General features: G+C 49.8%; 1 protein-coding gene across 11 annotated transcripts in view; it reads right to left on the minus strand.

Annotated features, from left to right (window-relative positions):
• The window catches only part of SLC39A11 (solute carrier family 39 member 11), a 429,657-nt gene that overhangs the window by 323,078 nt on the left and 88,640 nt on the right, over positions 1 to 17,939 (minus strand). For all 11 annotated transcript variants that reach the window (XM_045489588.1, XM_045489580.1, XM_045489581.1 and 8 more), the window contains 2 exons: positions 16,764 to 16,882; positions 12,090 to 12,128 (listed from right to left, as the gene is read on the minus strand). In XM_045489588.1, the coding sequence (XP_045345544.1) occupies positions 12,090 to 12,128; positions 16,764 to 16,882 (158 nt within the window). The remainder of the gene's footprint in view (positions 1 to 12,089; positions 12,129 to 16,763; positions 16,883 to 17,939) is intronic.

Consider the following 17,939-nt stretch of genomic DNA (forward strand, 5'->3'; position numbering starts at 1 on the left):
AGCTGAGAAGCAGGATGGAGAAAACAGGACAAAGGGAGACCCAGAAGAGAGGTCTCGGGACTTCTAGAAATGACAACAAGATGGCACCCGGCAACAAAAAGGGTCTATGGATCCTGGAAGGGTAGACCGTCGACAGGCATCACCTCTGCAAAGCGAGGAGGTAGATAGAGGGTAGCACAGAGCCATGATATTTTGCAGGTTGTGGTCACCAAGGACCAGGGAGTATTTCCCCACCCCCTGGATCTGGGCGGGCCTTGCAACTTGCTTTGGCCAATAAAACACGACCAGTGATTTTGTGTACGTTCCTGAGGTCAGGCCTCCAAAGGCCTTACAGTTTCCACCTGCGCCACTGACCCATGAGCCACTGTGCGTGACAGAGACCAGATAACAGGTAGCACCAAGTCTCCACAACTGTGAGTGAAGTCCTCCTATACCCCACAGCCCCACTGAGCCACCAGATGCCCCGACCCCATGAGTGACACCAGGAAAGACCAGAAGAACCACCCAGCTGAGTCCAGTTGATCCAGAAGCATAAGAAGTGATAAAGTGCTGTTGACTTAAGCCACCATGTTTTCGGGTGGTTTCTAACTGGCACAAGAAGTGTGGGTGATGTTTGCTGTATCTTGAAGAATGTGGGCACGTTTGCTGCACGTTGACCACCCAATCTCCATCACACCTACTTGGGCAAGGATACCTCCATTTTGCTTCAGAAGAACCATCTCTCCCCTCCCTATTCATCAATTTTAGTCTCTGCTTTTTACCTACGGGGAAGAAGAAGAGGCCAGTAGGTGTGGGCATGTGGCCCAGGCTTGGCCAATTAACACACCGCATCCCCATGGCAACAGGAATTAGGGTCCGGGGAAGAGGACACAACCCAAGTGAGGCCTGTCACTTCCTGCCCATGAAACTCAATTCCAAGGGCCATTAAAGCTGGGGGAGAAGGGCTCCTCCTCCCCACAGACATAAGTCTGAGAGGATGTCAATACAGTACCCAAAAGTGGAGACACAGGGAAAAACAGGACCAGGAGACGGAGAAACCCAGGCCCCAGTGATGTCCTTGGATCTACAGAGTCTGGCAGTATTATCCAAGGTCAGTTCTGTGCCTGGTATTTTAAATGCACTGGCCAATACATTTCCTTCATCAGTCCTTTGCCAGACTGAGTTAGGTTTTCCGTCATTCGTGGCCTCCAAAGCCCTGGCTGATGACAGACATGGAGGGACTTATGTTTTACTGCATACCCTTTGTACTACTTGAATTTCTTGCCAAGTTCATGTTTTTACTCCCCCATTTTGAAAGAAACTAAAGAAAAAAATAACCCAGTTCACTTGAAAGAACAACCACATACAAAATGAACACAGGGAAGGCAAATCAATAATAGCATCAATGCTCAACGTTCTCTCCGTGATGGGCTGTGTGGCCGAGGGTGCTAATTGCCTGCTGCAGTTTCCATTCTCCCATCTCCTTTAGGAACACAATCCCGCTGTTTAGCTGGGCACACTGCAGCACGGCTGAAAGACCGTGTGTCCTGGCCTTCCTTGCAGGTAGATGCGGTCTTCCAGTAAGTTCTGGCTACGGAGTTACAAGTGGAGCTGTCAGGCAAGACTTACAGGGAATCTCCCTCCCGGCTGACATTTTGCTGCCTGGAGGCAGCTGTGATGCCCCGAGCTCCAGCAGCCACCTTGGGCCAGAAAGGCAAATGCCTCCCTCTGGGGCAAAGCACCAAGTAGAAAAGGAGCCTGGATCCCTCGGGACTCCATGGATCTACCTTCCCAGCCACAGTCTCTGGATTTCTTCTTCATGAGAGGAGTCTTTCTTGTTTAAGCCACTATTTGGGGGGGGGGGGGGGTGCCTCAGTGACTCTCAGTCAAAAGCACGGTGAGCAGAAGGAAGCATCACCATCAGTACAGCTAGGTGTAGGTGGCTGGTTGCCATAGAGACCATCCTGCCACACAGATTCCAAAGTACAAACCCACTCAAAAGAGAAAAGCCTGATATAAACTCCACCTCCCTGTTTCTGGTAGAGCCCCCCCTCCTCAGCCCCTAAGCCAGGAGGTGATACCAAATTCCCTGATTGCCCCAGGGGAAGGAGCCCCAGGAACACGGTACCTGTGATGGGCTTGAACTTCTTTGGCTACCTTCGCAATCAAAGGACCGCCAAGTCCCCAGTTCCCCAGCAGGACTGACCTTTGCTCCCTTCCCAACTCCCCTGCCTCTGCCTGATTCAAGGCCTCTAAGGAGTCCAGGAGTCCACCTAAAGTAACATAAGAGCCTCCAACCTGCCTCCCGCCGCCGTGCTACCTGCTTCCAAGAGAACCCACTTCCTGAAATTACAACTCCGGTCACCTCCCCTCCCTCAAAGCTCCAGCGTCTCCCCACCAATCTAGAGAACAGAGCGCAAACCCTCCTCCGCGGGGCCCCAGGTCATTTATATCCAGGCCCCAACCTACCTTGCGGTCATCAGCTTCCAGCCAAACCAATCGCCATTCCTTCAACAGTCCTGTGTTTTCCATGCCCATGCTTCCAGTATGCTCCTTTCTGCCCAGAATTCATTTCCTCCCCGTTCCGTGCCCATCCTCAAACTACATATTCTTCCAATTTCATTTTCATCCTTGAAGCAGTCCTCCCTAACTCCTCCCTGTCCCCAGGCTTCCTGTCTCCTTGCACACATTACCCTCCTACAACCACATGCTGACCTGTCTCGTGGTTGCAGGAACCCAGCCGGCCTTAGCCTCTTGCAGGGAGGGATTATATCTTGCTTCTTTACGTACCCCCACAATGCCTTCCACACAGTAGGTGCTCACTAAATGGTGGATGGATTGGCCTGAGGCCCATCCTCTCCCTGCTCCCACCTTCCGGGCAGCCACTCCCTAAGGAAGGAAGAAAATAAATGGTTCTTCTGCAAACAGAACACATGTCTGAGCCATCGCTAAAACTGCACAGGCGCTTGACAAAGCTTTGATGACCGGCTCTTCTCCCCTCCTGTGAGTGAGCCACCACTAAAAAGCAATCAGAAGCAATCCTTGCACAAAGGCAGGCCTTGCACAAAGCACTTGTGTTAATAATACGTGTAGAGATTTGGTCTTGGCACGCTAAGGCCACAGGACAAGACTTAACCAAGATTGACTTTGACCCCTTGCACTTGGAGTATCTTGCAAAAGAACTGACCCTAAGCAAATGCTTTGTAATGTGATTTGTGCTAAGATGCCAAAGAAAGATGATGTCAGCTACTCTCTCTTATTTAAATTGCAGAAGACATTTAGATTAGGTAAGTTTCTAACAAGCTAGCTAAACACTCAATTAGGTTACAAAAAAAAAAAAAGCGGAGACTTGCTTCATAAAAGTCTTTGGGAACAAGCCCCATCCCCACCATCTGTCTGGATTAGGCAAAACATTGCCCTGATGGCACAGGGATGCCTTAGATGACTCCCGGAAGGCCCTGCCCATACTGAGATTTTTTCAGACACAGCGTGCGATCCAACAAAGACTGTGCGTCGGGTGAGAATGTAAGCTCACATTCAAGTTCTCCAAGCCGCAAAGATCCTGCCTCTCGTCTTTCTTTTGCATGTGTCGGGCAGCCCAGAGTTCTCATTCCGGCAGCTGGGACACCAGTATCACCTAACCAACTGGGAAACCTACGTGTGAGTACATCTGTCCCCTCCCAACTCAGGCTGGTATCAAAGTCAACCCGCCAGGCACACAGTGGACCGCCACGGCAGCAGCCTCCCCCTGGGCCCCCCAGTCCGGGTTCCGAGGCCCCATCCTCCACACCCAGCGCCCCTGTAACCACGGCCCCAGCCCCACACGCGGGCTCAGCCAGACTCTTAGCCCCACAGCTACTTGGAGCCTCTGGAGGGAGTCTCTGTTTCCAAACACCAGCCCATCCTTCATTAAACCGTCATCCCCATTCGGACTGGGTCCTCACTGCTGTGATCACCCGGGGAGCTCGAGAAACCACTGAAGCCTTATCCCAGCCCCAGAGATTTAGACGTAGTTAGTCCAGGGTGTGTCCAGGCCACTGGGCTTTTTAAATCTTTCCACAGGATTCTATCATGCAGCCTGAGTGGAACCGCTGCATCAGAACGAAGGGAATTTCTCCAAAGCCAGAGAGAAGCTCCTTGGGACTAAATTGCCGAGGATGTGAGGCCAAGTGAGCTCACTCTGCTAGACCACGGGTGCTGAGGACGGTTGCCAGCTTGAGGTTGATTTGAGCTGGGAAACCTAGTTTTCGTTCACAATCTCAAAGGGCACATTTTTGTCCTTGGCCATCTGTCCTAACACGGTGTGCCTTATGTGACAAGATGAGAGCAAAGTGGTCCACATAATTCACCATGCTGCCCTGCAAAGCTATCCCCTGAAGATTCTTCAAAGGCCCACCCCAGCAAAGGGGCAGCAGTAGCATCGATTTCATGAGCCAAGGCCAGGCCTCCTTGGGGAGGACCCCCCCCCCCCCGCCCCGCAAAACCTAGCTCCCCCAGGAAATCACCTGCTCAGGAACACCAGACATTCCAGGGACGTTCTGAGACCGCCAGCCCGAGCCCCTCACAGCACGGAGCTGTGGACACCTGCTCGGGCTGTTTGTACTGCAACAGGCCTCAGAAAACCCCACCGTAAACACTAAATCAGGGGTCGGCAAACTTCTGCAAAGGGCCAGACGGTGAATACTTCCGGGTTTGCAGGCGATATGGTCCTTTAGCAGTTCCTCACTCTGCATTACGATGCACGAGCCCCGAAGACAGTATGCGGACAGACAGGCGTGGTGGGTGCCAATAAATCTCTGCCGACAAAAACAGGCAGGGTGCCCACCTCTCCACTAGAACTAGATCGTAACCTCCTTAAAGACAGAGACCACCTCCTATCACCCCTTCAAATCCTTAGCACTCGGCACAGTGCCTGGAAATACAACAGATCCTCCATAAATGCTGAATGAATGAATGAATGAATGAATGCATGAATGACTGAATCAGTGAAACTGAGCCAGTCATCTTAAGGAATATCTATTACACGTTTACCTGCTCCTGCAGGGAGATAAAGAGCTACTGCCTTTGGAGCGCTCACATCTGACTACTGAAACGGAATCTCAAAGCCCTTTTTTAAGCTGCTGGTCACTTGCATACACTCGCCCCTCCCCTTCACGGAACAGGGAAGGTTGCCCCAAACTAAGAGGAGCAGGTATTCCCCAAGGAGAACGCCCTGGCCCCAATCCCTGCAGGGCCCAGGCCTGCAAGGAAAGGAAGAGGAAACAAGGGGGAAGCAGAGGTGCCCAGGCCACGAGAGGACAGACAGCCTGAGCACCCGGGAAAGGCAGGGAGAGAGGACGGGCGAGGCAGGGAAGCGAGGTAAGCATCCAGGCGACTCTGGGCAGGCCCCACAGCCACACGGGCCAGCTGCTTAGCAGGATGAGACAATACACGTGGGTTCTTCCACCTAGATGTCAGTGCAGATGGGAGGTAACGTGTATCATTTCCTCCCCCACACTGTTTATAACGACACTGGAGATCTGAAGCATGAAATTGAAAAGGAAAGACACACGAATAATAATAGTGATGGTCTGTCTCCTTCCTGGACGTTCTTCTTCCCTTTTCTCCTTTCTTCCTCTCTCACCCGGCCACCCCTGGAGTCAGGGTCCGGATGTGTCGGGAAGGAAGGCCCTGATCCTGCCGGCACATGTCACAGAAGATGAGGGGAGGGCCAGGGGACACAGCTGTCACCACATCGCTCTCGTGCCCAGCAGAACCGCTACGGTTTGGGGTCCAGGAGCGCCGAGCCGGAAGTCAGGCTTGCCCCCCACGGTGCATTCAGCGTCTGCTGCTCGTGCCTTGCAAGGTTTGAAAACATTCGGCGGAGACACAGAAGTTTTCCCGTTGTAAACTGGCCATGGGAGACCTTTACAAATAACATGCTTTTCACGCAAACCTTAAGGGTCCAAAGCCCTCGGTTACGAGACTGAGCGCCAGTGTCCGCAGCATTCCCGTGCAAGAGGCAGAGGAGGCAAGAAGCGGCAGATGGCCCCTTGCCAATCGTGACAGAACCTGGAGGGAGGCTGTGAATGGTCCTGCTTAGAGAGGCGCCCTTCCCCCCCCCCCCTTTCTCCACACACCATGCCACAGTTAGCTGGTCACATGAGACCCCCGGGGCAGACGGCTCCAAGTCCCATCAAGCCAACCCAGTACAACTCGTCACTTCTTGGCTGAGGACAGTCTCAGCCCTCAAATGGACAAACATCACCACCACCTGGGTGGTGCAGTCGGTCAAGCGTCTGACTTTGGCTCAGGTCACTTTTCCACTGCCTCTGGCTGAAATCTCCCTGAATCCCTCATGCTACTGAGTCCATTCTGCCCATCCATTTCACCATGGAAATGGAGAACAGCTGGTCACCCTCGTCCCTCCAGACTCTGAGGCCATCACCGGAGAGCATCACTAACTTCCAACAGGGAGCCAGTTATTTGGAGAAAATATTATTCACCATGTTCTGCACAAAAACAGACTCAGCCAAACCCTCCTTAAGAAAATCGTGCCTTTCATGAGAACCCAGCTCCCCATGGGATTAAAGAATAGATATTAAATTGCCTCTTCATGCCTACAAGTAAGCTTCTTGATTGGTAGGCTGCCTTTCTCTTCTGCAGGTTCCTGGTCCTGTTTATTCCACACAAGCGCGTCTTCCTTGAGAGAGGATGTACACTGATTCAGAGATTACTAGTGAATATCAACCTCACCAAAGAGACGTCAAAACCAGAGCAAAGAAAATTAAAATGGTGAATGGTGACCCTTGATGTTTTGGCCTCTTCGAATTCCCCCAAATGTTTACCTTTCGGGATGACGACTGCTCATCTCAATTCGGATGAAAAGATATTCAACTGCATGTGTAAATTCGCCATCGAACAAGTGAGTGAGTGAGTGAACAGGTGAAGTGGAACGAACGCTTCCCAATTGCCTTACGAGAAAAGGATATACACTAGCCCATGCTAGAACCCGCCTCGTTAACTGGACAGAACCAAGAAGCCCTTAACAAACCATCAAGCCCAATGTCAGTCAACTGAGCAGAGTCAACTGAGGTCCAGGAACACTAAGGAGCTTGCCCAAGGTCACACAGCTAAATGTCAGCAGCTCCTGACTTCTCAGCTGAGTTTGGTCCTAGCTCTGCCCCTACCTAGTGATTTCCGATTCTAGAGAAGTCATTTCTTCTCTCTGCATTTGTTTCCTGCCTCTACATGGGGGGCAATTGGACCAGACATCAGACGGGAGGCACTGTGGTTTAAGAGGGAAAGCTCTGGAGTCAGACTGTGTGTTCAAATCCTGCCTCTGCTCACCGTGGGAGATCCGGAACAATTCATTTACACTTGCTATGCCTATTTCCTCAGCTGTAAAGCGGGAGTAAATAATAGTACATGCTACATACCTCATGGAGTCGTTATGAAAATTAAATTAGATGGTCGACACGAAGTGCTCAGCAGAGCACCTTGTAAACAACAAAGATGCAATAAATATTAGCTATTATAACCATCTACAATCTCTCCCAGCTTTGGGGCGCCCGAAAGGCTCAGTCGGTTAAGCATCCCGACTTCGGCTCAGGTCACGACCTCACAGTTCGAGAGTTCGAGCCCCCATCGGGCTCTGTGCTGACATCTCGGAGCCTGGAGCCTGTTTCAGGTTCTGTGTCTCCCTCTCTTTCTGTCCCTCCCCCGCTCACCCTATCTCTCTCTGTCTCTCTCAAAAACAGATAAACATTAAAAAAAATTTTTTTTTAAGTTGTAAAACTCTTCCGGCTTTAATGCTGTAATGCTCTAGGTTTCTTTTTCTGCCTTTTTTTTTTTAACGGTAAAATTTCTCCCCATTAAGTTCACACCTCAGGCAAAACGTGACGGCTGACATGGGTACTAAGAAAAAGACAATGATTATGAAAGACTTAAAAGAGTCTAAACCTTTTTAGGAGTCAGGAGTGGGGGGGCGGCGGCGGAAGGCAAATGGGATTCTCTGAAGAGTCATTTAAGGAGAACTGATTAATGCTTCCAAGGCCCTGCTAATGAGGGAAAAAACCACCTGTGAAATATACCGCTAAGCACATTTAAAACACCACATCCTTTGTCCCAGGAATCTCCTTTCTCGGTGCACAATTATATATTGTGTAGATACATCACTGCAGCATTAAAGCAGAGACGGGTGTCAATGCACATACAACACATGCATAAATGTATCCCGCTGATCTGAAAACATGTTACATCTGTGCAAAGTACAATGGGACCCCAGTCAACCGACTGATGGCCGGCTTTCCCTTTTCAAGATATTTCAAAGCATCTCAGAGCCGTGCTGAAGGCTAGCAAGCCCTGTGGCATGTTTATGCCGATACTTTGTACGTGCATAATAAACAGTTCTCCAAGGAGCTGCTCATGGTTAACAGCGGTGACCTCTGAGAAGCAAGGGGGGGGGGGCACGGGGGGGGGGCGGAGGCAGGATGATTTTCTTCTTCTTTTTTTAACTTCTAATACATCTGTATTTTTATACATTCCACTCTGTGACCAGAGAGGATACATCAAAATGCTCTGGACCGGGATTTCTTGCTGTGGCACCACAGACGTTTTGGGCTGGGTAATTCTTTGGGGGGGGGGGGGAGGAGAGGGGGGCTGTCCTGTGCACTGGAAGGTGTTTAGCAACATCCCTGGCTCCTACCCGCTAGACATCAGTTGTCACAACTGAACATGCCAAATGTCCCCCTGCAGCGGGGGGTAAAACCGCCCCCCAGTTGAGAACTACTGTCCTAGCCAACAGAATGGCTGTGTTAAATACAAATTATTCCTATGATTAGTACAAGTGGTTATTACAGCTCAGGCCACCTGGCCTCTACTGCCTTCTCCCTAGTTTGGGGAAGCATTTATGAGAACCCATTACTAGTCACCAAGGCCACTGGTATTTCCTGAGTTTTGAGTCTCAACGGTCTCCCACAGCACACTTTTACTTTCCTCCATGCATCTGGTGACTTTCCAGAAGTTCCTCCTGTGGAACTAGCTCAAGGTCAATTTCAGAAAAGTAAATCCTATTTTCTTTAAGAAATAAAAGAAAAAAGCACACACACGTAAATAATTTTTAGAATCTTTTTTTTTTTAACAACTACATTAAAAAACGGAAGTAAAACTATTTTATTTTAGATCCTCATACTTAAATGACCACAAAAGAGTGGCCTGATGATTTTTTTTTGGGGGGGGGGGGGAAATTACATCTAAAATTTTCATGTTTCATTATCCTCCCAAATTTATTCTTACATGTCCTGAAGACTATTATTCTCTGCTTTTCCTTGTTTGTTCCCTTTCCTGTTTCATTTTGTTTTTTGCTTTTTGCTATATAAACCTTACAGTGGCTTTTGCCCTAAAAGAGCCACCTAGAACGGGAGACACAAATGCCTAGTCAAAAGCAGAAAGACAGTACAGAACAGAGTTCTTCAAATTCTGTATCTATGTAACCCCTAGAAGAATTTTTGAAAAACTAGGTACCCCCTCACTCCTTTTAAAGTTAACATTTAAAAGGTTTTCATCTTGAATTTCAAGAGGTGCAAACTCATTTCTGGCATATAAATATTGATTTGTTTCATCAGTCAATTAATTATATCCACTGGGATCTAAACAGCATAGGGATTTGATTCCCACTCTTACTCTAGTGATTCATTCATATATCCACGGACAAATATTTTATCCTCTTAAAATATATATAAACACATATATATATATATATAAACTGTATGTTCATGTTTTACGTACTCTTCTGTTCACAGGCTACATCCTAAACACACAAAAAGGCGAACTCTTCTTGAAAAGTCCCAAAACTTACATCATTACTTTTTCTCCCAGACTCAAATTTCAATTCTCTTTCCCCACAGAATTTTACCCTAAAGCAACTTCTGTTTTATGCTAGAAAGTCTATTAATGATTTATTTATCCTACTTCTTTGTAATATAAATGTCTATATACATTTTAATTTAATTTTTAGGAAAATTCACGTGAACTTAGGGCTCTAACTGCTTAAGTAACAATTTCCCAGATTGAGTTACCATTAAAATGATTAGTGGTAGAGAACAGATTTCTAACAACAAAAATATAATACACTGTTTTACAATTACTAAACACTAAAAAATAAATTTTTGGGGGGGGGGAATGTGTATTTTCATGGATGAGCCCCCCCCCTTGTTTTTTCCATTCATTCATACATCCATGGACAAATATTAAGTGGTCATCACTAGATTAAGAGTTGGGAATCAATTTTGTTTCTATTTTTCTTGCCTTTTTCTTTCTTTTTTACACATAAGCAAAGAGGAAATGTGTTCGCATAAATGATGGAGAAAATAGATACTTTGTTACAATAATGTCATTTCATTCTCTGAATTTTATCCAAGTTACAGGCCCCAAATCCCAAAATGGTTTTTAAGCATCGCTCCGCAAACAATTTGATTAGATCCACAGTCAAAGGGCGAGACATGTCTGAACCACTTAAGGATTTATGCCCAGGGACCGGTGATTAGAGGCCTCACTTTCTCCACTCCAGCACCAACATCGCAAGCGTTCCCCAATCTACGCGTGGAGATTTTGCCACCTAGGGACAGGGTGGTGTGGCAAGAGTGCGTCTATCTTGCAAAGTGGGAGAGGGCAAACGCGGAAGGGGACTCGGGCAAGGAGCACCTCGGGCTGCCAGGGTGTCCTCACCAGAGTGGGTTTCGGGAAAGACAGCCTGTGGCCGCTGAGGACCTGGCAACGGATTTCGCGAACACTCTCCGTGCCTCTGTGCACCACTGGGAGGGCCTCTGTGTGCCCTGGAAGGTACACGGACCCCCAGTCTGACGGCTGCTAACTTAGGCGCCCTCTGGGGGACCCCACCCCCGGGCCAGTTTTGGCAGATCACAGTAAAAAGGCAAAGGAACCAAATCCTGATCACCCGGAAGAGAAAACCACGTGGTACGGGACTTCCGGTGTGACGAACAAAACCGGAACATCCCACCACGGTATATGCGTGCGTGGGAAGCGGGCTCTGAACTCCCCAAACCCCAGGCTCTAACGCCCGGCTCACAGATCGGGGAACCGGGGAGCAAGGTACACAGCCCCCCACCGAGGAAGCCATCAGCCAAATTCACCATGTGGGACACTCTACGGATATAAAAGACCCAGTGTCTCCAACAGATTACTGGAGAAAAAAAAAAGGGATTGTTATGAATAAAAGGCACTTAAAAGATATAATCGATATGAAAATCTTGCTCAGCTGCTGATTCGATGACCCCTTTGAAAAACTGGAGGAGGGCCGCCTGGGGGCCAGGCGTCCGACTTTGACTTGGGTCATGATCTTAAGGCAAGTGGGTTCAGGCTCTCTGCTGTCAGCGCCAGAGCGCGCTTTGTTCCCCGTCTCCCTCTCTCTGCCCATCCCCAGCGCTTGCTCTCTCTGCGTCTCAAAAATAAAATAAAAACATCAAAAAAAATTTTTTTTGAAGAAAAAATGGGAGAAAATCTGCTGTTAGGTTACTTACAGCAAGGAGTTGCTAATTTGGGTAAGTGTGATGAGGGGATTATGTTGTAAAAAAAACAAAACGAAACAAGCCATCCGGTTAGAGATGGGGATTTAACTTTCGGGTGAACTTACACGATGTCTTGGATTTGCTTTAACAACACATTCCAACCTCTCAAGAAGGTTGGGGGAAGTCAGCAGAAATGAAATTAGCAAAACATGGGTAATGCTTGAAGCTGAATGATGGCTACCTGGGATTCTCTCCACTTTTTTTTAACATGTTTGGAGATGCCAGTAAAAAAAGGGCTTTTAAAGGGAAGGGAAAGAGACAAAAGAGATTTAACTAGCGCCGTGGAGGCCCTTCCTAAAAACTGCCTCATTTCACAAGTCCTGAGACAGCTGCCCTACATGCAGGCCTCTCTCGCTGAGAGGTGGGAGCATTTCAATAAGCTCGACGGTAAGTAGGGGCAGAGACACGAAGGGGCCATTAGCACCTGGAGCCCAGAGAGATGCATCTAGGTGGCAGGAAGAGAGACTGGAAAGACCCTTGGCACACAAATGTTAGAATAAGCATGTCTCCGTTTTACATCACTCCTACTGACACGCTACTTACCCCTGCAGCAAAGCCAAGACTTCCATCCAAGATCCGCCTCTGAAAATATAAACAAGATGTTTCAGAGTCTGAGGGAGGAGTCTGGGGATAAGAGGAAACCATATGATCTAAGAGCCGCACGGATAAAGACTGGCCCGTGCCTAAATCTGTCAACCTGTCCAGCTAGAAGCCTGGATTGGAACCTTTATCAAATGGGCCAAGAACCAGGGGGAAGATTTTTTTTTTTTTTTTTTTTTTAGCCTTCCATCCATCCCACAGCCAATCAGAGTTTTTTTCAGTGGTGCTTGGCTTCCATTGACCCACGTGTTGTCTTTTACCTGGCTCTCCTGTGAATGATAACTGTAAACCTTTAGTAAGTAGCTGGCCTAAAAGATGGAAATTGATAAGTGTTGCTAGGGACCATGGGGACCAAGCAAAACTCTCCCACGCTGCAGGTGGAGGGACAGAGTGGCACAGCCACTTTGGAAAACGAACTGGCAGCAGCCAGCGAACTGGAAATGAACATACCCTACGACCCAGCAGTGTGCTACCCCTGAGTAGTGAAATCATCACCTAACAGGAACGCCTACTTGGACTCACCGAACACGTGTCCAGAGAAGCTCTCAGCAGCAGTACTCGTGAGAGCCAAAACTAGAAACTACCCGAACGCCCCACCAACAGTAGCATGGATGCAACAATTAGGATGTATTCACACAACAGAATACCACACGGCAATGAGAACACACACGACATATGCATGAATGGAGCCCATAATCAGGCAGGGGCATGGGGAAACTGGAAAATAAACAGAGTGGAATCAGCCAGACGCAGAAGAGCGCATACCATATGATTACTCCATTTATATAATGTACGGAAACAGAGAAAACTAATCTCTGCGGGCACAGGCTAGGAGAGGGATTGCTCTTGGCAGTGGAGGTTGGGGATGGAGGGTAGGGATTAGAAAGGATCCTGAAAGGCTGCTGTGGGGCTGGTGCTGTTCTAGTTCTTGACCTGGGTACTAGTTTTATAGGCGATCGTGAAAAATCATCAAGCTGCACACTTATAAAATGGGCACCTTTTGAGGCACCTGGGAGGCTCAATCGGTCGAACGTCGACTTCGGCTCAGGTTCTCATGATTCGTGAGTTCAAGCCCCACATCGGGCTCGCTGCTGTCAGCACAGAGACTGCTTTGGATCCTCTGTCCTCCTCTCTGCCCCTCCCCACTTGCACATGTGCGTGCTCGCTTGCTCGCTCCCAAAAATAAATGTTAAAAAAATAAAAATAAAATGTGAGCTTTTCTATATGCATTTTATATTTCCATTTAAAAATACTTGTTTAACTTTGTAGTCTAAGTTAGGAACATAATCTATAGCCCCGTGAACACGTTACAGGCTGGTTGAGGTGATTACCCCAACTGCTCAGCCCTCTCCCACCTCTGAGCGGCTGGAGGTGGACGGAAAGTTTTGACCCCAGGAAGCCATACAAATGACATTTTCCTCTAGGCGTGCCATGACATAAGCAAAGTTGGCCAACCAAATAATTTAATGAAACCAGACAGATCTAATAAAGAAGTCAGGTAAAAAAATTATTCTATCAGCATTCATCTGGATCCTGAAAGGAGAAAAATTATACTTTTTAAGCTTTTCCACTTTTAGACATTTACTTCAAGGAACTAATCAGCTAGATGCTCAAAGGTTTATGTTCATCACAAAAGTATTTCTAAAGACATTAGGAGAAAAGACATAACAGTTGGGGAAGGGCTACATAAACTGCAGACCATCCTTACAACAGAATATTACACGCCCAGTTAAGTAACCGAAGTGATCAAAATAATCAAAAAAGCATTTAGGGATGTAGGAAGAATGTTTATGATACCAAGTGAGGAAAACTAGTTGTAAAATATTACATAAAATTTGATCCCTGTCATGTAAAGAAACAGATACGGGTAAGTTTATGTATATGCGAATATAACTGAACTCTGGATGAACAGGTTCAGGGCTTGGAGTTTTTTTTTTTTTCTGAGAAGCACCTTTTTTATTATTTCTTTAAGCTTTTTCATACGTTATGAGTTTCCTACAATTAAAATATATTTTAAAGCAAGAAAACAAATTTTGAGCGAAACTTTTTTTTTTTTAATTTTTTGTAAGGTCTATCTATTTTTGAAAGAGAAAGAGACAGAGCATGAGAGGGGGAGGAGCAGAGAGAGAGGGAGACACAGAATTTGAAGCAGGCCCCAGGTTCCAAGATGCCAGCACAGAGCCCAACGCGGGGCTCGAACTCACGAACCGTGAGATCACGACCTGAGCCAAAGTCGGACATTTAACCAACCGAGCCATCCAGGCGCCCTTGAGCGAAGAGACGTTTGAGAGCAACTGCGGAGGGCAGCGTCCGCGTGTCTCCTATCCCAGGTGACCCTCACTGCGGCCCCCATCTTAGCCGAATGGAAGCTGAGGTTTGCTGCGGGGACCAGAGCACATCTCTGTGAACTCCTGTCTCTGGCCACCTTTGCCTCCCAACGCCGTGCCTCCCCCCACTTTTCATGCAATCTGCCTGTGCAGAAAGGGTGCCTGTAGCCCACCCACGCCTGCTACCTTTGCAAGGTCCTGCTTGCAAGGCTGGTCCTTGGCTGGCTTCTGGGAACGTGGTGCTTGAACTGCCCCCTCCATTCCCTGGTAAGGGTGGGTCAAGGTGCCTATGCTGGTTTCCAGACAAGGTCGTGGATGCAGGACACCTGCTTTCCTTCTGCAAGTCTGGAACTTCAGCAGCATGTACTGCCTTCATGAGCACCCCTGGTACAATCCTTGGGGCTGAGGCTCCACAGGGTGCCCCGGGCGGACACATCACGCGTGTGTTAACTGCGTTTTCCTTGCTGGGGGAAGGAACGCCCTCGTTGGGCCCCTCGCAGGAGGCAGGCAGCATCAAAGGCCTGTGCACGGATGTCCCCAGACTCCGCCTATATCCTTCTCCTGCTGATCCTTTCAATGTTAAACCTTAGCCATGAGTACAACTATATTCTGGGTGCTGTGGGTCCTTCTAGTGAATCACCAAACGTGGTGACGTTCATGGGGAACGTGCCTCCACACAGTAGAAGTCTTCAGCAATTTCTCCTACTGACCTCGGTGATTATAGCAACACGAGACAAATTAGGGGCTCTGAGGCTCCACAGCAGAAGGGGGCACCTCGGTGAAGAAGGGAAGGCACCTGTCCCCTCCCAAAGTGCCCCCAGAGCGTTGGCCCGGGCCACACGGGGATCTGGGGCCCCATCCACCGTCGTGCTGCCGTTCACTCAGCCCTCGGCAGGGCAGCACGCCCGGGGGCGACGAGACCTCTCCTCAACGCAGGGTAACTACGGAAGATACAACCACGGGCTGCCCTGCCCTAGAAGGGCACAGAGACGGGACCCCAGAAAACCTGGCGTGACTATCGTGAAGGAGGAGGAGGTGACCTGGGCCCTCTCCTCTGCCACCTGGGTGTCTCTCATTCAGGGACTGGGTTTTGAAAGGTTTCACTACCTGCCAAGGGCAAGCTGGGATGCCGGTGGTGTGAGTCTCATAGGCTCCAAACCTCCCACTGAGGAGAGGAGGGGAGGGCGGTGGGGAAGTCAGAGCTTACCTGACAGCAAACACCCGTCTTACTGGTCTCTAACACAAGAGCGTCTGGCTTGCCAACTTCCTAGGCTGTGTTTTCCTTTCCAGATCCGGCTCACGGCATGTTTAAATGGATCTTAAATCACTCCCTCGCTTATCACGCCTACAGTTTCTAAGGCAGCCTGCTGAAGGTTGCGGGGACTTGACAATTCCTCAAGATAAAGATGGGTTGACCGCTCCAGGCCTATGGACCGAGGGGGTCAAGGGCTGGGGAAGAGGAGGGAATCTCAGGTATATGAGGTGGGCTGGGGTTGTGGAGTGGGGAGGGGTATGTGGTGTGTGTCGGGGGGGGGGGGCGAGTGGGAGTGGGGGGGCTGTGTGATACATGTGGGGTACGTGAGGGTATATGGGATGTATGGGGTGGGGGCATATGGAGAGATAGGGTGTGGGCTGGGAGGACTGTGGGTGTGCACATGGAGGGGCGGGGGTAGGGGAGTCTGTGTGGGGTATGTAGGAGGAGTGTAGGGTATAGGGGTGGGAGAATGTGGGGGGTGGGGGTACAGGGGTGCACGGGGTGTGTGGGGGTGGGGTGTGGAGGCACCAGGGTGAGTGAGGGTGCCGGGGGCAGGGGTAGAGGATGCACAGGGGTGAGGGGTGGGGTGGGGGTCTGAGGGGGCAGGGGGAGACAAGTCTGTGTGTCTCCATGCCAGAGAGGGTCGGGGAGAGAATGAAAAGATGGCATCAATGAGAAGGGGAACAGACACCCTTCCTTTCCCCAGGGCTTTTCAATCATCCCAGCTAGCTCAAGGACACAGGGCGGGACGGCTAACCCGCCAAACTGACCACCTGCACCAGGACCGAAGGAAACGAGCCAGAAGCTAGAAACCAGGCAGGAGCTAAAGGAGGCTTAATAACTGGGCTCCCTTCCTCCTCCCTTCACACCAGGAGGGGAGCGGAAGCCGGGTAGGGAGAGGAGGAGGGAAAAACAGGACCTAGAAAGACCACAGAGGTGAGGAGGTGTGGCCAGTGGCCTTGCCCTGTGTGGTTTCAGAGCTTGCCAAGAGCCCCGCCCCCTGCAAACTTCAGAACCCAAGCGATGCCAACTCACCTGTCCACTAGAGAATATGAACACGAGAGCTGCCCCAGCTGCCGTCAGCCCCCAGGTGAAGAAGGTCCCCAGCAACGCCTGGAGCACAGAGTTGTGGCCTTGGAGCATGCTGGATACAGCTGTGTGCAGAGGAGCAAGAGGGGGGTCAGCCGCCGGCAGTGCCTTTCAGGGACACCTGCACGTGCTAAGGTGTCCTGACACCCTCCACCTGAGCCGGCCCACAATCTGCCTTGGCACCATGCACCTTTCCGCCCCGCCATCCCTCAGCGGCCTCAACGACCCGGCACAGACCCGGCCTCTTCGTCCAACCCCACACATATCAGAAGTCATCTAACCCTGCACGCACAGACCTGGGGACGCCTAGGGAGACGCCAGAGGAGCCCACGGAAGAGCTTAGGACATTGGGGAGATAGTTCCAAAGAGAAGTTCATAAAATGTGGATTATTCAGCAGGGAGGAAGAGAGCACGGGGAGGGTCTGATTACAGCCTTCTGGCACATCCTGCCTACTCCGGCTGCCCTTGCCCAGCATCGGTTCTGTCCCCTCCAAATACAGGTGACTAACTCAGATTCCCTCTTGAAGCTCTCCCACCTAAGTCCTGACCAAACCTTCAATGGCTCCCCATGGCCTGCCAAGGGCATACCCCACCGACTCTTTTACCACTACCCCCCACCCCACCCCAAACTCCCGCTCAGCTAGTCATTTATGGCCCCTTCGGCAAGTCCCAGATCGTCCTGCCTCCAAGTCACTCTTCATCGGGTTCCCTCCCAGAATGCCTTCCTTCCCTCGTTCCAGCCAGCAGACCCAGAGCACCTTCTAACGCCAACTTCGACCCCTCTCCACGCCTGTCTCCATGCACTCCTGCGGTGCTTTCTTTGTATGGACTCGCCTCCTATATCTTTTACATCATTAGTTGCTTAAGAGCAGGGATGATACCTCTTCACACCTGGCACCCCTATGAAATGGGGCTTCCTGGCATCCAAAAAACACTCGTATTGAAAAGGGCCAGCTTATGGGGCGCCTGGGTGGCTCAGTCGGTTGAGCGTCCAACTTCGGCTCAGGTCATGATCTCACGGTCTGTGAGTTCGAGCCCCGCATCGGGCTCTGTGCTGATGGCTCAGAGCCTGGAGCCTGCTTCCGATTCTGTGTCTCCCTCTCTCTCTCTGCCCCTTCCCTG

The sequence above is a fragment of the Leopardus geoffroyi genome, chromosome E1 (genome assembly GCF_018350155.1).
Source record: "Leopardus geoffroyi isolate Oge1 chromosome E1, O.geoffroyi_Oge1_pat1.0, whole genome shotgun sequence".
Classification (NCBI taxonomy): Eukaryota; Metazoa; Chordata; class Mammalia; order Carnivora; family Felidae; genus Leopardus; species Leopardus geoffroyi.